The sequence below is a fragment of the Gastrolobium bilobum genome, unplaced genomic scaffold (assembly GCF_033153095.1).
Source record: "Gastrolobium bilobum isolate Gb01-03AN ecotype WA unplaced genomic scaffold, APGP_CSIRO_Gbil_v1 utg30553, whole genome shotgun sequence".
Lineage (NCBI taxonomy): Eukaryota > Viridiplantae > Streptophyta > Magnoliopsida > Fabales > Fabaceae > Gastrolobium > Gastrolobium bilobum.
The window spans coordinates 6,930-26,977 of NW_026899077.1; the positions used below are offsets into that span (position 1 = coordinate 6,930).

The 20,048-nt window shown below is 37.5% G+C and overlaps 3 protein-coding genes across 3 annotated transcripts; all 3 read left to right on the forward strand.

Annotated features, from left to right (window-relative positions):
- Positions 1-864: 864 nt before the first annotated feature.
- On the forward strand, positions 865-3,680 carry LOC133287002 ((-)-germacrene D synthase-like). The gene is made up of 7 exons (XM_061484540.1): positions 865-1,085; positions 1,321-1,609; positions 1,813-2,185; positions 2,330-2,548; positions 2,665-2,803; positions 2,891-3,139; positions 3,218-3,680. The coding sequence occupies exons 1-7, from the start codon at positions 954-956 to the stop codon at positions 3,509-3,511; spliced, it is 1,695 nt and encodes a 564-aa protein (XP_061340524.1). The 5' UTR covers positions 865-953; the 3' UTR covers positions 3,512-3,680.
- A 241-nt stretch (positions 3,681-3,921) lies between these two features.
- On the forward strand, positions 3,922-5,190 carry LOC133287000 (uncharacterized). The gene has a single exon (XM_061484538.1). The coding sequence runs from the start codon at positions 3,922-3,924 to the stop codon at positions 5,188-5,190; it is 1,269 nt and encodes a 422-aa protein (XP_061340522.1).
- Positions 5,191-7,636: 2,446 nt separating this feature from the next.
- Positions 7,637-19,475, forward strand: LOC133287003 (uncharacterized). Its single transcript, XM_061484541.1, has 8 exons — positions 7,637-7,927; positions 8,026-8,721; positions 16,037-16,099; positions 16,183-16,449; positions 16,549-17,284; positions 17,417-17,730; positions 17,827-18,505; positions 18,631-19,475. Exons 1-8 carry the CDS (start codon positions 7,637-7,639, stop codon positions 19,473-19,475), a joined length of 3,891 nt encoding a protein of 1,296 aa, XP_061340525.1.
- Positions 19,476-20,048: the final 573 nt, after the last annotated feature.

A 20,048-nucleotide genomic window follows, 5' to 3' on the forward strand; every position in this document is an offset into this window, starting at 1 on the left:
CTTAGACATAACTCAACCCTAAGCCTCATGGGCTCAAGTTTCACTGAAGCCCAATAGGACTTTAGTGACCAAAAGAGCATATATCCAACAGATTCATCTTCAGAATGTTTTCACACACACTATATATAGCGACTTAGATAAGTTTATTTATAGCTATTATTTTATAACTATATACTGTCGGTAGTGCATAGTTATAATATTAAAGTTGTTTATTTTTTTCTTTCTCCAGGTCAGCAGACATGTTCTGAAAAATGACTAAGAAAAGAGAAAAAAAAAATAATTTTTAATGTTCTCTCCCTTGTCTCTCTGCTGATATAGAAAGAAAGAAAAAAATAATTTTAATGTTATAACTATAAAAGGATAGTTATAAATAACCTTATTTAAAGTAATTGTTGAGATTTTGTTTCCATATGGCAAAATTATTTCTACACCTGGTGCACATAGAGATGCAGTAGGCCAGGATATATACATGCAAATCCTAGGATACGTATTCTGGCTTTTTTTGAAAAAAATAAAAACAATGGGGCCACTTTATGGTCTCGTTTCTAATAAGCGATTGTGCGTGGAACTCTTTAATTTGTTGAAGAGCTTCATCCACAAGGAACCTATCATTGGTTGGCCAATAGAAGCAGAGCAGGCATACAACTGAAAAGAGGTTAATGGAGGAAATAGGTGCAAACGTGGAGTTCACACGAACTGTGAATACTGCCAATTACGAAGAGGAAGTGAAAAATGTGATAAAAATAGGTGTGGTCCAATAGTTGAAACAGCGGGTGAATTTATTATGTTGAAATTCACATTTGCTTGGAGAAAATTCTATAAATAACGGCAAACATTAAGTTCTTCCCCACTGAAAGCCTTAGAGAGAAAATATTAGTTTGTGAGCCATCTAGTGTACCCATTATAATTGGAAATAAATTAAGGTGATCCATCATAACCTCGGAAAGAAACTTATGTCAGTTTCAGCAACTTCAACACTAGTTGCTCCAACCTCTAATGCTTCCTCCGATTTCTCTCGACCTTCGGCAAATTATCATCCCAATGTTTGGGGAGATCATTTTATTCAATATGGTTTGGAACCTACGGTAATATGATTTTATTCTTACAAAGCTTTACATATGCAATATGCATGTACATAATTCTATCATACTCGTGACTAACGGCCATAATCATATTTTGAGTCTCACATATTTTGTATATGTACATCAAGTGTCTGTTGAAGAACTTTGACTTTGTAGATCAATTTTTATTAATTCTCTCCATTATTTTATGGAAATTTAGTCTCATTAATAACATAACAAAAGTTTAATTAACGTGCAGGAAGTGGATGAAATAATGGAGAAGCAAATTATAATACTAAAAGAAAAAGTAAGACAGAAGCTAATCCCTGGTAATGAGAAGGCCTTAAGGCCCTTGACGGAAGCTACCTTGATTGATTCAATCCAACGTTTGGGATTACACTATCATTTTGAACATGAGATTGGTGAAGTGTTGCAGCGTATTCACAATAGTTATGTTGAAAATGATATAGTAACTCTCAATGAAGACCTCTGTTCTCTTGCCCTTGTCTTTAGGTTACTGAGGCAACAAGGATATAACATTTCACCCGGTAGGCCCCACCTCATCTACTTTTATTACATTTTACTTGTAAAAGATTTTGGAAAAATATATAATACATGATTAAACAAACACCAGAACTCAAAAGAAAATGATGAGAAAATGGATTAACATTGCAAAAAAAAAAAAAAAAAATTATGTATCTTATAAATACAAAAACAACTATGGATCTTACGGTTGGAGATTAAATTCCAGATGTTTTTAAGAAGTTCAAGAATGAGGAAGGAAACTTCAAGGAAACAATTACTGCTGATGTTGAGGGAATGTTAAGTTTGTACGAAGCTGCACATGTCAGGATTCATGGAGAAGACATATTGGATGAAGCGCTTGCTTTCACTACCTCACATCTTCAGTTCATGACCACACAATTGAGTCCTTCTCTTGCTTCGAAAGTCAATCATGCCTTAAAACGACCACTCCGCAAGAACCTGCCAAGGCTAGTGGCAAGGCATTACATTTCTACTTATGAGGAAGACCCTTCACATGATGAAACTTTGTTACTATTTGCCAAATTAGATTTTAATATGCTGCAAAAATCACACCAGAAGGAACTTGGCAGTATTTCAATGTAAGTTTTTCAACGACATCACGATAATAAATAGTTAGAAAACATGTCACCAAAAAAAAAAAAATAGTTAGAAAACATTAATTTTTTCAACATGCAAGTCACTCATTTCTTGGTTATGGTAATTGGTCATCTTCAATGAATTAGGTGGTGGAAAGATTTGGATTTTGCAACAAAACTGCCTTTTGCACGCAATAGGATTGTGGAAGCTTACTTTTGGATATTGGGAGTGTTTTTTGAGCCCCAATACTCTCTCGGTAGAAGGCTAATGACAAAGGTGATATCTATGGCATCAATAATGGATGATATATATGATGTCTATGGTACATTGGAAGAGCTATATATTTTCACTGAAGCAATAGAAAGGTTTGGGGTTTTAAATTAACTACGAAATGATCACTTTTATTTCCTAACTGAATTATTTTCTAGGTTGAAACCTGTTAACATTTTGATGGCCTTTCCATAATTAATGGACATTTTAGGTGGGATATCAGCTGCAGGGATTTTGTGCCAGAGTACATGAAATTTTACTACCAAGCACTCTTGGATGTTTATAAAGAAATTGAACAAGAGATGGCCAAGGAAGGAAGAGCATTCTGTGTAATCTATGCAAAAAATCAAGTATAATTCTGATTCTATTTGCCTTTTTCGAAGTTGTAATAACTTATATTTAATCTTGTAAATTATTGTGGTGTCCATATATACCAGATGAAAAGATTGGCCCAAGCCTACTTTGCTGAGGCTAAATGGTTAAGTAGCAATTATACTCCGTCAATGGAAGAGTATATGGATGTTGCACAAGTAAGTTCTGCTTACCATATGCTCACAGCAACAGCCTTCATAGGGATGGGAGATATTGCTACAGAAAAGGCCTTCCAATGGTTAACCAATGACCCTAAAATTGTTAATTCTTCAAAAATTATTGGCAGACTCATGGATGATATTGTTTCCAACGAGGTAATTAATCCCGAGATTTAATTTCCTTCATATTCTAAAATACATATTTAATAGTTTCTTCCCTTCATTTTGTTTTAGTTTGAGCAGAAGAGAGGGCATGTTGCCTCTGCTCTTGAGTGCTACATGAAGCAACACCGTGTCACAAAACAAGATGCCATTGATGAATTATATAGACGAGTGACGAGTGCTTGGAAGGATATCAACGAGGAATTGCTTGACCCTACCGAAATGCCAAAACCTCTTCTGATTATAGTTCTCAACCTGTCACGTGTAATTGAAGTGCTTTACAAAGACGGAGATGGCTACACTCACTCTGAAAAATCAACAAAGAACGAAATTGCAGCGATCCTTTCGAATCCAGTGTCAGTATAAGAATAAGGGGTTCTATTCTTCAAATGTCTTATAAACAGTTATCGCAATGTATGTTGTACTGAATGTTTTGGAATAAGGAAGAGTGACGAGTTTGTAAAACGATAATAAACTATGTTTTAGATAAGCCAAAAGTGTTTGTAATTTTAAATTATATAATTTGTGTCATTTCACTGAGAGACGTAATAGTACCAAAACTGAAGATTAATATTCCTCTATAGATTCTTTGTACGGACTTAATAGTACCAAAACCGAAGTAAAAGAACTAAAAAAAAATTAAAAAAAGTGAAAAGAAAAGAAAAACCTATCGTCAGACGAGTAACTAGTGAGGAATATATAGAAATCTTACAAGAAATGGGTTAGGCGCGTACTTCTGCTAGGGTCTTGACTTCGTTTTTTCTTCTGGGTTTTCGATGGAGGATTCGAACAACAACAATGGAGAGGCGCTGGCTATGGCGCGGAAGAGCACCAAGAGAACTAAGAATGGGGAGGAAATCCCCACTGAGATACGCATGCAGGAGGCCGTAAAGGAGTATCAATCTGGAGCTTCGATCAAAACAAATCTAAGGTCGTTTGCTGAGGTTACGGGGGCGGAGAATGGTGTAGCTGGAGATTCACTTCCATGGCTTGTTGAGGAAGATGACCCCGATCTGGAACCTCTGGACCCTAAATTGGGTGTTATTTCAGAGTGGGGTTTTCAAACGATCATTAGGGAGGATGGATCCGTAGAGATAAGGAGTAACAGTGAAGCCATAGAAATGATGAGACAACGTTGGAAGAACGCGCTGATTGTCAAACTGCTAGGCAAAAGGATTGGAGTGGGCTTCATGAAGAAGATGCTGGAATTGATGTGGGCCAAGGCAGGGAGCATCACTGTCGCTGATTTGGGGAACGAATTCTTTTCACTGAGATTCAATTGCTTAGAAGACCTCAATCTGGCCATTACGGGAGGACCCTGGGTAATTCTCGGCCACTATTTAGCAATTCTCAAGTGGGAGCCATGTTTTGATCCGGACAAGGCCAACATCCACAAGGTGGCAGCCTGGGTCCGTCTTCCAGGCATACCCCAAGAATATTGTGAGTTTCCCTTCCTTAATCAGTTGGGGAATGTGATTGGAAAAGTACTCAAAATCGATAGAACCACCTCCACTGGGGACAGGGCTCGGTTTGCTAGGGTTTGTATTGAGATTGATCTAGCTAAACCTTTGAGGGGCTCTTATATTCTTGATGGGCGTAGGAAGAGGGTGGAATACGAGGGCTTGTTCTTGATTTGCCTCAAGTGTGGCAAGTATGGACACAATTCAGAGGCTTGTCCTGACTACGTGAAGACCACAAATCCGGTCAAACCCAATGCGGCTCCTGAGCAACCTGTGGAAGTCCCTTGCAATCTTGGGGTTGGGCCATGGATGGTGGTCCAGCATAGGAAAAAGAATCAACAACAAGCTCAGAAGAAGGAATCAATCAATGACAGGAGTTTTGGTGAAGATATCTCGAATAAGAAAAATGTGAAGGGTGCTGGTAGTATTCCCAAAGTAGAGAAGAGTCAACAGGAAGTCATTTCTGGAATTATTCCAGGATCAGCCCCTTCAATGACTAATGAGAGCAAGGAGAATGAGGAGTCTCTTAATTCAGTTCAGTCCCATGCTACAGGGATGAATTTTGCAGTAGTAGTTAGTGAGTAAGGTAGAAGAAACCCAGGGAGTAAAAATCCTATGTCAGTTAATAAGAAAACCTTGAAGGGTTAGAATACTAAGAGTAAAGGTGCAGTTAAAGCAACTCACCCTAAGGTTGTTTATGACAGCAGCTCTAAAGTTCATAAAGAAAGTGGCAATGGGAACCAGATTATACAGTGTTAGTATTTGGGTGTCCTAGAGACAATCTTATGATTAAATAAGGACATAGATGTAGACCCTTTTAATATTGTCACAAATAAATGAAAGCACTATTTATCTTGTTTCATAACTCTGTCTCGATATTAATGTTAATATATTATGAATAATTTGATAAACCCCGTGGAATAAAATAGGTATCTCTTGAGTATCTGTGATGAGATCACAATCATGAGGATTCAAGAATACCAGATGTTTATTCCTAATTTTATGTTCCTAGTCTAGAGATACTGAGAATGGGGTCAGTAATCTCGGGTAAGACTAGCACGACTTATCTACTTGTATATGGATACAAGGTATAGACCTCATGTGCTACATATATGGAGATGTCTTAGCTAAAGTCGTGGGTGGACCTATAAGGGTATAGCTCGCACTGAACAGACCCACAAAGAGACTCTATGAGGAACTCTCACAGAGAGTATCATTAGAGTAGTCTCTTTATATTTGGGTATGTCTTTCCTAAGACCAGAAGTTATTACATAGACTGTGTTCTAGAAGGCATGCTTTGATTGTACACCTCGTCTGCCTAAAACATGGACACTCATAGGTATACTGTTGGGCTTGTCCTGAAAGAACACAGGGCTAGGGTGATAAGCTGAAGGAATTCCTCAAATCTCTGTGAGAGATTAGGTTATCTGTAAACCGGAGAAATCAGGATGACATTTACAGGGGCTCGGGAATCTATGCATAGTAAAAGAGATCATGAGATGATCTGCCTTTAGAGTCTGTAAATTGAAGATTCCCTATTTCGAATAAAGCTTACCCTAAACCGCAGGGGTTGATACGCTTCCTTACCCTAGGTTTTATGGGAAGGTAACCAAGACGAAAGGAAATATATACGACAACCATATATGTGTAATAGGATGATCAAGTCATTAATCTAACTAGTTCCAGGGCAACAAAGCATTGCTAGTGCTCTGTGTTGTCATTAGATGGGTTGTGGGCTTATTGGGCCCAAGCCCATTTATGTCAGTGGCTATGTTGAACCTAATGGATCACACACTAACACCTAATTGTCTAGATGCTCTAGCATTAAAGGTATTGGGCCTAACAATTGTTATTAGCCTAAGAAGTAGTTTGGAACTCCACAAATAAAGTGGAGGGCACATGGAACTAAGTAATGGGCTTGGATAGTCCAAGACATTACTAATTAATTTAATTAGTTAAATTAATTATCAAATGTTTAAATTTTGAATTTTGAATTTGAAATTTGAAATTTTAATTTTGAATCTTGAATTTGAATTTTGAATTTTGAATATGAAATTTGAAATTTGAATTTTGAAATTTGAATTTTGAAATTTGAATTTTGGATTTTGAAATTTGAATTTTGAATTTTGAATTTGAATTTTGAATTTGAATTTAAAATTTAAGTGTTTGAAAGTTTGAATTCAAATGTTTGAAATTCGAATTTGAATTGGCTATGAAAAGTTGTTTCATAACAAAAGGATAAGATGAGATCTTGTTGGAACATATCAAGAGGAAATCTTTTGGACATAATCTAAGAAGATTTGGGGCGCTGATTTGGCTGTTGGTTAGTCATCAGAATCAGCTCCAGAAGATACGATCTGTTGGGAGAATATTTGAGTGATTTGATTCAAGTTTGAATGCAACTACTCAAATGTATCTGGTCATTATTTAGGCTATATGGGGCGCACCATATAGCTGATTATATGATGATTTATGATCAGATATTTGATCAGGCTTTGAACCTAATATCATAAAGATATGATAGGATGTTGTTGGCAAGATTTGATAAGATTTGATTTGCAACAAATCCTCTTATTTCTCCTTGTTGGTGCGCCCTTTTGAAGGGATTTTGAGGATTAAAAATCTGATTGCATTATGACTCTCTTGATCACTTCTTGTGCGCCTAATAGCATATAAGTTCCTCCTAGGGTTTTGTAAAAGCCTAAGCCATTCTCTTCTTATTCCTGCGCCACTTTTGTGAGGTTTTCTCTCTGAAAACTTCACTCTTCTAAACACTTTTACATAGTCTCCTTTCATCACACATTGAGCGCATAGCAAGCCTTATTGTGGTGATCAATCGGCGGCTTTACTGGAAGGAGTTCCTGTATGTAGACGCGGGTGGTGTGGATCAACGTTAGAGGGTCTGAACCCTTCAGACCTACCTTGATCATCTTGAGTTTTCACGAACAAGGTATGACATACGTCTTAAAGTATGTATCTTGACATGCATGTGTATTCCGCTTGCGGAATTTTTTTTGTTTTTCCCTCTCACATGCTACGGCCTTCAAGGCCAATTCGAACTTTCATACAGGAGCAGCAGAAGGGCAGTCGATGGGGGGACTTGATGATGATAGTGGAAAACACCACTGATGTAGTCAATACTGGAGTTTCTAATCAGATTACTTCAGCTATTGATGAAGGCATGAAGGAGTTAGGGGATTTTCTAGAATCTCTGGACCTGGACATGAGGGAGATTCCTATACTTGATGACATCCAGGCAGGTATGGCTCTTGCTGTTTCTGTGGGTAACCCAATTAACAATCCTATGCATGTTGATTGTGAGGTAATTAGTGAGGAAGAGTTATCTATTCTCAGGGATTCGAGTTTTGTAAATAATGAAACAAGTAGCAAGAGCTTAGAAATCTTGCATCCCATACATAGTTCATGATGAATATAATTACATGGAACTGTAGAGGAGCTGCCAAAAAACACTTTAAGAGCACTTTTAGTAGGTTCTGTAGAAAAAATGATGTTGGGTTGGCTGCTATTCTAGAGCCTCGGGTTAGTGGTAGGAAAGCCATTAATATAATTCGTAGATTAGGATTTTCTAATCATTTGATTGCAGATGCTCATGGGTTTACTGGAGGCATCTGGATCTTGTGGAATAATAGTGATGTGAAAGTTAATCTCATTACTAGACATGAGCAATTTATGCATTGCTGGGTTGAGTTTCCAGATGTGAGGGGTTTTTATTGGACAAATGTCTATGCTAGTCCTCAGGAGGACACTCGGATTGTTCTGTGGGAGGAGTTGAAGCACATTGGTAGAGTTATGAATAATCCTTGGCTGATTACTGGTGACTTTAATGAGATTGCTATGGCATCAGAAAAAAGAGGAGGAGGACCAGTGGATATGAACAGATGCAATAGATTTGTGGATGTTCTTAATGCTTGTAGAGTGATGGATTTGGGAGGTGGAGGTAATAGGTTCACTTGGAAAGGGCCAAAGTTTCTCCACCTAGACAGAGTGTATAAAAGGCTAGATAGAGCTGTTGGTAATGAGGAGTGTAGAGCCTCTTTGGAGAATGCTGACATTGTAGTCCTCCCTAGGCTATTTTATGATCACTGTCCAATTTTGGTTAGAATGGCTAATTAGGATCTAATATGGAGGGAAATGAAAGTTGGAAATGGCCTTGAAGGCCGATGCATGCTGGAGGGAAAAACAAAATTTTTTCATTGCGGAACACACATGCATTCAAGATCATGCTTTAGGAAAGCATGATGTTACCTTGTTCGTGAAAACTCGTGATGATCAAGGTAGGTCTGAAGGGTTCAGACCCTCTAACGTTGATCCACACGACCCACTGCGTCTAGGTGCAAGAACTCCTTCTTGTGAAACCGCCAAGTGATCACTACAATGAGGCTTGCTAAGCGCACACTGTGTGAAGAGAAAGGCTAGGTAAAAGTGTTTGAAAGAGTGAAGCTTTCAATGTGAAAACTTCACAAAAGTGGCGCAGGAGAGGAGAGAAGAATGGCTTGGTTGGTTTTCTAAAAACCCTAGAAGGAACATAAATAAAGAGGCGCACAAGAGGGGCCTATTTTTGAAAACAAATCAGATTCTTAATCAATAAAATCCCTTCCAAAAGGGCGCTCCATCAAAGAGAGAGAGAATAGGATTTGTTGCAAATCAAATCTCATCAAATCTTGCCAACCACATCCTATCATATCTTTATGATATATTAGGTTCAAAACCTAATCAAATATCTGATCATAAATCATCATATAATCAGTTATATGGTGCGCCCCATATAGCCTAAATAATGACCAGATACATTTGAGTAGTTGTATTCAAACTTGAATCAAATCACTCAAATATTCTCCCAACAGATCGTATCTTCTGGAGCTGATTCTGATGACTAACCAACAGCCAAATCAGCACCCCAAATCTTCTTAGATTATGTCCAAAAGATTTCCTCTTGATATGTTCCAACAAGATCTCATCCTAGCCTTTTGTTATGAAACAACTTTTCATAGCCAATTCAAATTTCAAACATTTGAATTCAAACCTTTCAAACACTTAAATTTTAAATTCAAATTCAAATTCTAAATTCAAATTTAAAACTCAAAATTCAAATTTCAAAATTCAAAATTCAAATTCAAAATTCAAATTTCAAAATTCAAAATTCAAATTTCAAAATTCAAAATTCAAAATTCGAATTTCAAAATTCAAATTCAAAATTCAAATTTCAAAATTCAAATTTCAAATTTCAAATTCAAAATTCAAAATTTAAACATTTGATAATTAATTTAACTAATTAAATTAATTAGTAATGTCTTGGACTATCCAAGCCCATTAAGGAACTCAACATTTTTAGACACAAACACTTTGTGTTCATCCATGGAGTAAAAGTAGTATCCCTTAGTACCTTTGGGATACCCCACAAATAGACATTTAGTACTCTTAGCACTAAGCTTGTCTGATGCCAACGCTTTGACATAAGCTGGCGATCCCCATACCCTGAGGTAACTCAGATTGGGTCTCTTACCATTTCATATCTCATATGGTGTGGTCTGAACAGATTTAGACGGTACCCTATTTAGAAGGTATGCCGCTGTGTCTAGGGCATATCCCCAAAACGATTTTGGAAGTTGAGTCTCACTCATCATAGACCTGACCATGTCTAACAAGGTCCTGTTTCTCCTTTCGGAGACACCATTTTGGTGTGGTGTGTGAGGTGCAGTAAACTGCGAGAGAATTCCATTTTCTCTCAGATAATCCTGAAACTCATGGCTCAGATATTCACCACCACGATCTGATCGTAATGTCTTAATCATCTTGCCACGCTGTTTCTCTACTTCATTCCTAAACTCCTTGAACTTTTCAAAGGCTTCGGATTTTTATCTCATTAGGTACACGTACCCAAATCTTGATTTGTCATCAGTAAAGGTAATGAAATAGGAGTATCCTCCTCTAGCCTCTGTAGACATTGGCCGACAAACATCAGTGTGAATGAGTTCTAATAACTCACGAGCCCTATGACTCTTAAGCCCCTTGGGCTTGTGACAAGTCATTTTCCCAGCTAGACAAGATTCACATTGTCCATAGGATTCCAAATCCATGGAATCTAGGTATCCATATGCATGCATCCTAGACAATCTTGTTTCGTTTATATGCCCTAGTCTACAATGCCAAAGATAAGATTGATTATCTATCCTAGGTAGTTTCACAGCTACATTGAGCACTTCAGTTCCCATTTCCAGAACATACAATCCATTTATTAATGAAGCAGTACCATAAACAATATCATTCAAAATGATAGAAAATGTACCATTCTTAATACTAAAAGTAAAACCATCTTGTTCTAAACAAGAAATAGAAATAATGTTTCTAGAAATGTTCGGAACATAAAGACAATTATTCAAATCCAATAAAAGGCCCGTAGGAATAATGAGGTCGGCATCTCCTATAGAATGAGCAGTAACTCTTGCTCCATTACCAACGCGGAGGTCCACCTCGTTCCTCTCCAATCTCCTGGGGCTCCTAAGTACCTGCAACATATTGCAGATGTGAGAACCACAACCGGTATCCAATACCCATGAAGTAGGATTAGCATATGAATAATTTATCTCAATCATGAAAATACCTGAGTTAGAAGCATCACCATGCTTCTTGTCCTTCACACTCTTCAGGTAGTCTGGACAGTTCCTCTTCCAATGGCCTTTCTTGCCACAGTGGAAGCACTCAACTTTGCTCTTGTCATTCGAAGCCTTCTTACCCTTTCCTTTGCCCTTCTTCTTCTTGGGTTTTCCTTTGGGTTTAAGGGAGTCACCTTTAGCAGGCTCCTTACCCTTTCCCTTGGCCTTGCTAGGCCCACCAATCAGAAGAGATTGTGTCTTATCCTTCTTGATAGACACTTCAGTAGTTGTTAACATACTTAACAACTCAGGCAAGCTCACTTGCATCCCATGCATGTGATAATTCATGATGAATTGACTAAAAGAAGGTGGAAGTGAGGTGAGGACTAAGTCATTACTTAGTTCGGCATCCATGACGAAGCCTAGATTTCCTAGCTTCTCAATCAGACCGATCATCTTAAGAACATGACTGCCAACAGACATGCTCTCAGACATCCTGCAAGAGAACAATTCTCTTGAGGCCTCATACCTCTAATGCCTGCCTTTAATGTCATACAACTCTTTTAGATGTAAGACAATAAAAGGAGCATCCATATGCTCATGCTGCTTTTGCAGTTCAGGCGACATGGATGCCAACATGATGCAGACAGCCAACACATTGTCATCCATGTGCTGTTTGTGGGCCTCGAAATCATATTCCGCGAACCCATCTTCCCCTTCCTTAGGAGCTACGGGTAATGCAGCATCTAGGACGTAAGCAATCTTTTCAGCCCTTAGAACAATTCTTAGTTTCCGATACCAGTCCATAAAATTTGGACCGGTCAGTTTGTTCGTATCAAGTATGGAGCGCAGTGACAGTGTATTAGTCATACTAATTAACTGAAAATGTAAAGATGAAAATTAATTAATATTTGGACATGTAGTAAAAACAAATTATTAAAGACTTTTATTAATTTGCCCCTCCCACTATTTTATCTAAGTCAATGACCCTTCCTTTTGACTTAGGGTTATTCTACTTTTAGAATTTACCTTAGTGGGATTAAGAATGCGATTATTTATTTTAACCCCCGTCTGAGACCGCAAGATTAATTTAAATAATGGATTGATCTTTATCAATGGTATCTCATACCCTTTCTTAACATTAGGTTGACAACTCCTTGTCACTTAGTGGTGCATCTCATGCAACCAACCTAGCACTATTACCCTAAGCACATAAGCCCGGCTGGGCCTGCAGCTTATGTCTCAGTTAAGCACTAACCAGCATCCCAAGTGTCTTACACTTCTAATACTACTCTTACTCAATGAAACAGTGGGTCCCAACTGGGTTGTAGGGCACCATTATTTAGAGGAGGTTTGAGTAATATTGGTGGTGGGAGGTAATCATGCGCTTAATAATTTTATTCCTTTTAAGGGTTCATTTTATTAAGGGTTTATTAAGTCTCATTAAACGCATTAATATATTATCATGCTAGTCGTAACCTATGTCATACATCTAACGGTTTAAACTAGTCACAATTGGACTTGCATAATAATCATACAAACGCGATTTAGTCCAACTCATGCATACTAGAAGTCATAAGCCATAAAGCATACATATCGCGATAATCTATCTCATGCATACTAGTCGTATAATAACATACATGCAAATAAAACAGTTTTATTTTAAAGATAGTCATGGTGCTCGCTCTTTTGTCCATCTTGCTTCTCAAGCCTCGGCTTCTTGTCGTCTATATGCCACTAGCCTAATTTCTCTAATTACAATTAAAGAAACTCCAAAACATCTTGGAGGGACAAAATTTAAATTACAAAAATTTGAAATTTAAATTACATCTCTTGTAAAAGAGCCCAAAATTACAAATTAATTTAAAATTTAAAAATTTCAAATTCTGGGCACCATGACCATCCCCTTCCTCTTTTGCACCTGAAATGTTAGATAACTCACAAGTACAAAAATATTATCATATAATATATTTTTCACGTATGTCTTGATATTTAACCATTAAATATTAAAACATAATTAAAATTCTTAATTTTCCTTAATTCTTCAATTGACCGAATTAAACAACAATTTATTTAATTCAAATTTTATTGATTCTTTCTCAAAGAACATAAAATTAAACCATGCATGTAGCCATAAATCTCAATATGGCCGAACCATATACAAGAGTATATGATTCAAATTTTCAAAAAATTTCATGCTATGTTTCTGAAACAATTCATGAAGAAAAATAAGAAAACAATCAAGGTGTTCAAAGCACCTTTATTGGTCGAACTACACCTTTCAAAAATGTGTTTCCTTTTTAAAACTTTCACAAAGTAAAAACAACCATGTATACATATGGATTCATGAACATAGCATTCGAAATAACATGTTCATAAAAACGAAAACTTTAACCGTTTAAAGTATTGTAAATTAAAATCCATACGTAAAAATTGAATCTTTAACTTTTAAATAAATTTTAACCGTGAAAAATATGATCACAAACAAGGTACCATCACCCCGTCTATGGTAAAGCAACCGGGCTCTGATACCACTTGAAAGTTGGAAATAGCCTTGAAGGCCGATGCATGCTGGAGGGAAAAACAAAACTTTTTCATTGCGGAACACACATGCATTCAAGATCATGCTTTAGGAAAGCATGATGTTACCTTGTTCGTGAAAACTCGTGATGATCAAGGTAGGTCTGAAGGGTTCAGACCCTCTAACGTTGATCCACACCACCCACTGCGTCTAGGTGCAAGAACTCCTTCTTGTGAAACCGCCAAGTGATCACTACAATGAGGCTTGCTAAGCGCACACTGTGTGAAGAGAAAGGCTAGGTAAAAGTGTTTGAAAGAGTGAAGCTTTCAATGTGAAAACTTCACAAAAGTAGCGCAGGAGAGGAGAAGAGAATGGCTTGGTTGGTTTTCTAAAAACCCTAGAAGGAACATATATAAAGAGGCGCACAAGAGGAGCCTATTTTTGAAAACAAATCAGATTTTTAATCAATAAAAATCCCTTCCAAAAGGGCGCTCCATCAAAGAGAGAGAGAGAATAGGATTTGTTGCAAATCAAATCTCATCAAATCTTGCCAACCACATCCTATCATATCTTTATGATATATTAGGTTCAAAACCTAATCAAATATCTGATCATAAATCATCATATAATCAGTTATATGGTGCGCCCCATATAGCCTAAATAATGACCAGATACATTTGAGTAGTTGCTTTCAAACTTGAATCAAATCACTCAAATATTCTCCCAACAGATCGTATCTTTTGGAGCTGATTCTGATGACTAACCAACAGCCAAATCAGCACCCCAAATCTTCTTAGATTATGTCCAAAAGATTTCCTCTTGATATGTTCCAACAAGATCTTATCTTATCCTTTTGTTATGAAACAACTTTTCATAGCCAATTCAAATTCAAATTTCAAACATTTGAATTCAAACCTTTCAAACACTTAAATTTTAAATTCAAATTCAAATTCAAATTTCAAATTTCAAATTTCAAAATTCAAATTCAAAATTCAAATTTCAAAATTCAAAATTCAAAATTCAAAATTCAAATTTCAAATTTCAAATTCAAAATTCAAAATTCAAATTTCAAATTCAAAATTCAAAATTTAAACATTTGATAATTAATTTAACTAATTAAATTAATTAGTAATGTCTTGGACTATCCAAGCCCATTACTTAGATCCATGTGCCCTCCACCCTATCTGTGGAGTTCCAAACTACTTCCTGGGCTAATAACAATTGTTAGGCCCAATACCATTAATGCTAGAGCATCTAGACAATTAGGTGTTAGTGTGTGACCCATTAGGTCCAACATAGCCACTGACATAAATGGGTTTGGGCCCAATAAGCCCACAACCCATCTAATGACAACACAGAGCACTAGCAATGCTTTGTTGCCCCAGAACTAGTTAGATTAGTGACTTGATAATCCTATTGCACATATTTGGTTGCCGTATGTTTGTCCCTTCGTCACGGTTACCTTCCCATAAAACCTAGGGTAAAGAAACGTATCATACCTTGCAGTTTAGGGTTAGCTTTTTATGAAATAGGGAGTCTTCAATTTACTGACTCTAAAGGCAGATCATCTTATGATCTCTTTTACTATGCATAGATTCCCGAGTCACTGTAAATGTCATCCCAATTTCTCCGGTTTAAGGATAACCTAATCTCTCACAGAGATTTGACGAATTCCTTCAGCTTATTACCCTAGCCCTGTGTCCTATTAGGACAAGCCCAAGAGCATACCTATGAGTCTCCATGTTTCAAGCAGACGAGGTATACAATCAAGGCATGCCTTCTAGAACGCAGTCTAAGTGATAACTTCTGGTCTAAGGAAAGACATACCCAAATACATAGAGACTAGTCTAATGATACTATCTGTGAGATTTCCTCATAGAGTCTCTTTGAGGGTCCGTTCAGTGCGAGCTATACCCTTATAGGTCCACCCACGACTTTAGCTAAGACATCTCCATATCTGTAGCACATGAGGTCTATACCTTGTATCCATATACAAGTAGATAAGTCGTGCTAGTCTTACCCGAGATTACTGACCCCATTCTCAGTATCTCTAGACTAGGAACATAAAATTAGGAATAAACATCCGGTATTCTTGAATCCTCATGATTGTGATCTCATCACAGATACTCAAGAGATACCTATTTTATTCCACGGGGTTTATCAAGTTATTCATAATATATTAACATTAATATCGAGACAGAATTATGAAACAAGATAAAGAGTGCTTTTATTTATTTGTGACAATATTAAAAAGGTCTACATCTATGTCCTTATTTAATCATAAGATTGTCTCTAGGACACCCAAATACTAACAGGAAAGACCCTTCAGATTTCTGGCTACTTGGCAGTACGATGTCAGGTTCAAGGATTTTCTGAAAGAAAATTTGGAATCCCAGGGTTGGGCTGCTGTGTAATCTGGAGATCTTTGTGCCATTGTTGAAGGAGTGGAACAGAAATGTATTCTGGTTCATTCATCACAGAAAGAACAGGGTTTTTGCTAGATTGGAGGGTATCCAAAATCAGATGAGCTCCTCTAATAGCCAGCACTTGGAGAAGCTGGAAGCGGTTTTGAATAGAGAGTTAGCTGACATCCTTGATCAGGAGGAACAGATTTGGTTCCAGAAGTCTAGGGGTGATTGGATCATAGATGGTGACAGGAATACAAGGTATTACCATACTAGTACTGTTGTTAGAAGGAAGAAAAATAAGGTCCTGAAGCTCTAGGATGGTTTGGGGCAGTGGATTTCTGATGAGGAGAAGCTTATTCAGTTAGCTAGAAGCTTTTTCCAGAACCTTTTTTCAAAACAGTCTGAAGAAATAGTTTGGTTCCACACTAGTAATACATGGCCTGTTTTACAAGGGGAACAACATGGAAATCTTTCTATGAAGCTCTCGGTTGAGGAGGTAAAGAGAGCTTTTTTCCAAATGCCTGCTTTAAAAGCACCTGGTGTAAATGGGTATCCAGCCTTGTTCTTTCAAAGGAATTGGGAGATCCTCCAGGAGCAAGTTTTCAGCAGTATGCAGTTCTTCATGCAGAATCCAAGTCAAATTGGTAATATTAATCACACTCTTATTGTGCTGATCCCCAAAGTGAAGAGACCTTGTTTGATGAAGCAATCCAGGACCATAGCTTTATGCAACACTATCTACAAAGGCCTCAGCAAGATTCTGGCTAATAGGATTAAGCCTCTTCTTATGGAGATTATTTCTCCCAACCAAGCCAGTTTTGTACCCAAAAGGAATATCCAGGACAATATTATAATTGTTCAGGAACTCATACATTCTATGCATAGAATGAAGGGCAAGAAGAGCTTCTTATCTATTAAAATTGATCTGGAAAAAGCTTATGACAAGCTCAGTTGGAGTTTCATCAGATCTGTTTTAGAAGACTTGAAGTTCCCTGGTGATTTAGTTGAAGCTATCATGGGATGTGTCTCTAGTCCGGTCCTTGAAGTTCTCTGGAATGGGGCTAGAACTCCTAGTTTTCACTCTCAAAGGGGAATTAGACAAGGGGACCCTCTATCCCCTTATTTATTTGTCCTTTGTATGTAAAAGTTGTCTCACCTAATCTGGGATGAAGTGGAGATTGGTAATTGGAGGCCAATTAAGGTGGGTAAGTCTGGTCCCCTTTTGTCTCATATTATGTTTGCTGATGACATTATCATTTTTGCTGAAGCTTCTTTGAGTCAGCTCAATTGCATCACTCAGTGCTTGGAGAAATTCTCAAGGATGTCTGGTCAGAGTGTAAGCATAGAAAAATCCTGCATTTATTACTCGAAGAATACCCCTCAGGATGTTAGAAGAGCTATTACTGATGCCAGTGGCTTCAAGAAGGTTGAAAATTTGGGGAGATATTTGGGGTCTATGATGAGACATGTAAGAATAAAAAAGGATCATTATGCTGAGGTTATCTCCAGGATTCAGAATAAACTTCAAGGATGGAAATCTAGATGCCTATCTCTGGCAGGCAGAATCACTCTTGCAAAAAGTGTAATCTCTGCTATTCCTAGTTATCATATGCAAAATAATATTATTTCTTTTCATGTATTCCAGGATATTGAGAGGCTACAAAGGAATTTTATTTAGGGAGATACAGAGACCAAAAGAAGGGCCCATTATGTGAGCTGGGAGATCATGTGTCAACCTAAGGAGTGTAGTGGTCTTGGTATTATAGATCTCAGGATTCAGAATGAGGCTTTTATCCAGAAGTTAGCTTGGAATCTTATATCCGGTCAAGATAGCCTTTGGGTGAGGGTGCTAATTGGAAAGTATGGAAGAAATCATGATCCTTACCAAAGCCTAAATGCTAAGCCCTGTGATTCATCTTTGTGGAAAAACATATGTCTAGCTCACTCTAAGATTTCTCATCACTCAGAGTGGGTGGTAATGGATGGCAAGTCAGTGAACTTCTGGTTAGATAGATGGGGTGGTTGGCAGAATCCTCTCTTTGATTTGGCTTCCTTTAAACCTCCTATGTCTGACCTGGAATACAATGTTTGGGATTTGGTGGATCCCAATACTGATGATTGGAACTGGGAGAATTTAAATCAATTCTTGGATGCTGCATCTTGCATCAGATTGAGCAATATTCCTCCCCCTAAGCCTGGAAATCTAGGTGATTGGCTTAACTGGAAAGTGATTAATCCAGAGAAATCAATTGTTAAAAATGCATACAATTATTTACTAAGGTCTCAGCCTGTAAAGGATTCTATATGGGCAGCTATTTGGAAGTGGAGGGCCCATTTAGAATTGCAGTTTTTTTGTGGTTAGCTTGCCTTAACAAACTCCCTGTGAGGAGCATAACATGCCATTGGGGTGGAGGGGAGAGTGGTTGTCCTTCTTGTGGGCTGGAGCAAGAAATATTAATTAACATTCTCAGAGACTGTACAGTGGCCAAGAACATTTGGGGAAGGTGGTTTGGAGGTTCTATTCCTGTTGCATTCTTATCTACGAATGGAAGGGAGTGGATTAGAGTAAATCTCTTTAAGCCTTTTAAGTCACAGCTGTGGAAATCTTGGAAGGAAAATTATTTTGTAACCTGCTGGTATCTGTGGCAATGGAGAAATCCCATTATACATGATTCTGATTTTGCTAGACCTCAAGATCCAATCAAAAAAATCTTACAATTTCTGACAGGTGTGAAGAGAAATGGAAATGCTAACCCATTTGCTCCAGGTGCTGAAATTGCTGTTCTAATTAGGAAGGCGTGCCTGGGTGTAGCTCCCATAGATACTATGCTCTTTGTTGATGGAGCTGTCCAGCAATCTGACAACAGTGGAGCTTGTGGTGGAGTGGTTTGTTCATCGAAAGGTAGCTGGATTAGTGGCTTCTCATATTATATAGGTCCTTGCTCTCCATTGGAAGCTGAACTCAGAGGCATTCTGCATGGTCTTAAGCTGGCTGCAAGTTTAGCTATAACCAGAATTTGGATTGACTGTGATAGTAAGGAAGCCATCCTATGTCTTGAGACTGATACTGGTGCATGTGGGTTGGCTAGTTTAATTGATTTGATTAAAACCACAGCTGCGGGTTTTGACCAGGTACGTGTGGATTTTATCCCTAGAGAAGAGAATGAGGTTGCTGACTCATTAGCTAAGTTAGGCTTGAGCTACAAGGGTGGAGAGTTGAGGATTTTTTCCTCTCCCCCTGTGAGTACAGTTCCTTTTTGGGACCTTTTTTGTTTTAATTTGTTGGTTGATCATATGTCTATTGATCTGAAACAGTTGTCTTTGTAAGTTTTCTGGGCTAGGCCCTCCATTTATATCAAAAAAAAAAAAACTAGTGAAGAATTATTAAAATTTTAAATAATCAAGCTAAAGAGGATCCTAATTGTTCCCAGTATGGTTGTGTTGCCTGTGTTGCCTGTGTGAGCCACTAGCATCATAAATAGCATTTCCACTTTATAAATCTATATGGGGAACTTTTGGGTGAAAGAAATTGAGGGAGAGGAAGCCAATCACTATAAACCATATGAAATCCAATGGTCAGGCGTAAATGTCATATCATTCAGCTGCGCACCACTCATTTCCTTAAATCTCACTACCTACGAATGGATCACGCAATCCTTCAACAACTTTATTTTAAAATCAAAGACCTAAACAGCAGAGCCTCTGATTAAGATAAACATACTTAAAAATTAAGAAGATAAAGAAAAGATGAAGAAGAAGAACAAAAATTGTAGATTAATCTCCAGAGACAATTTGTCTATCATACAAACTTTCTAATGAAGACTGATGACAAGTTTCCTAAACGAATCCCTTTAACCCAATCACAATCGGGTTAGGGTTCAACTAATTTTGGCTCACAAT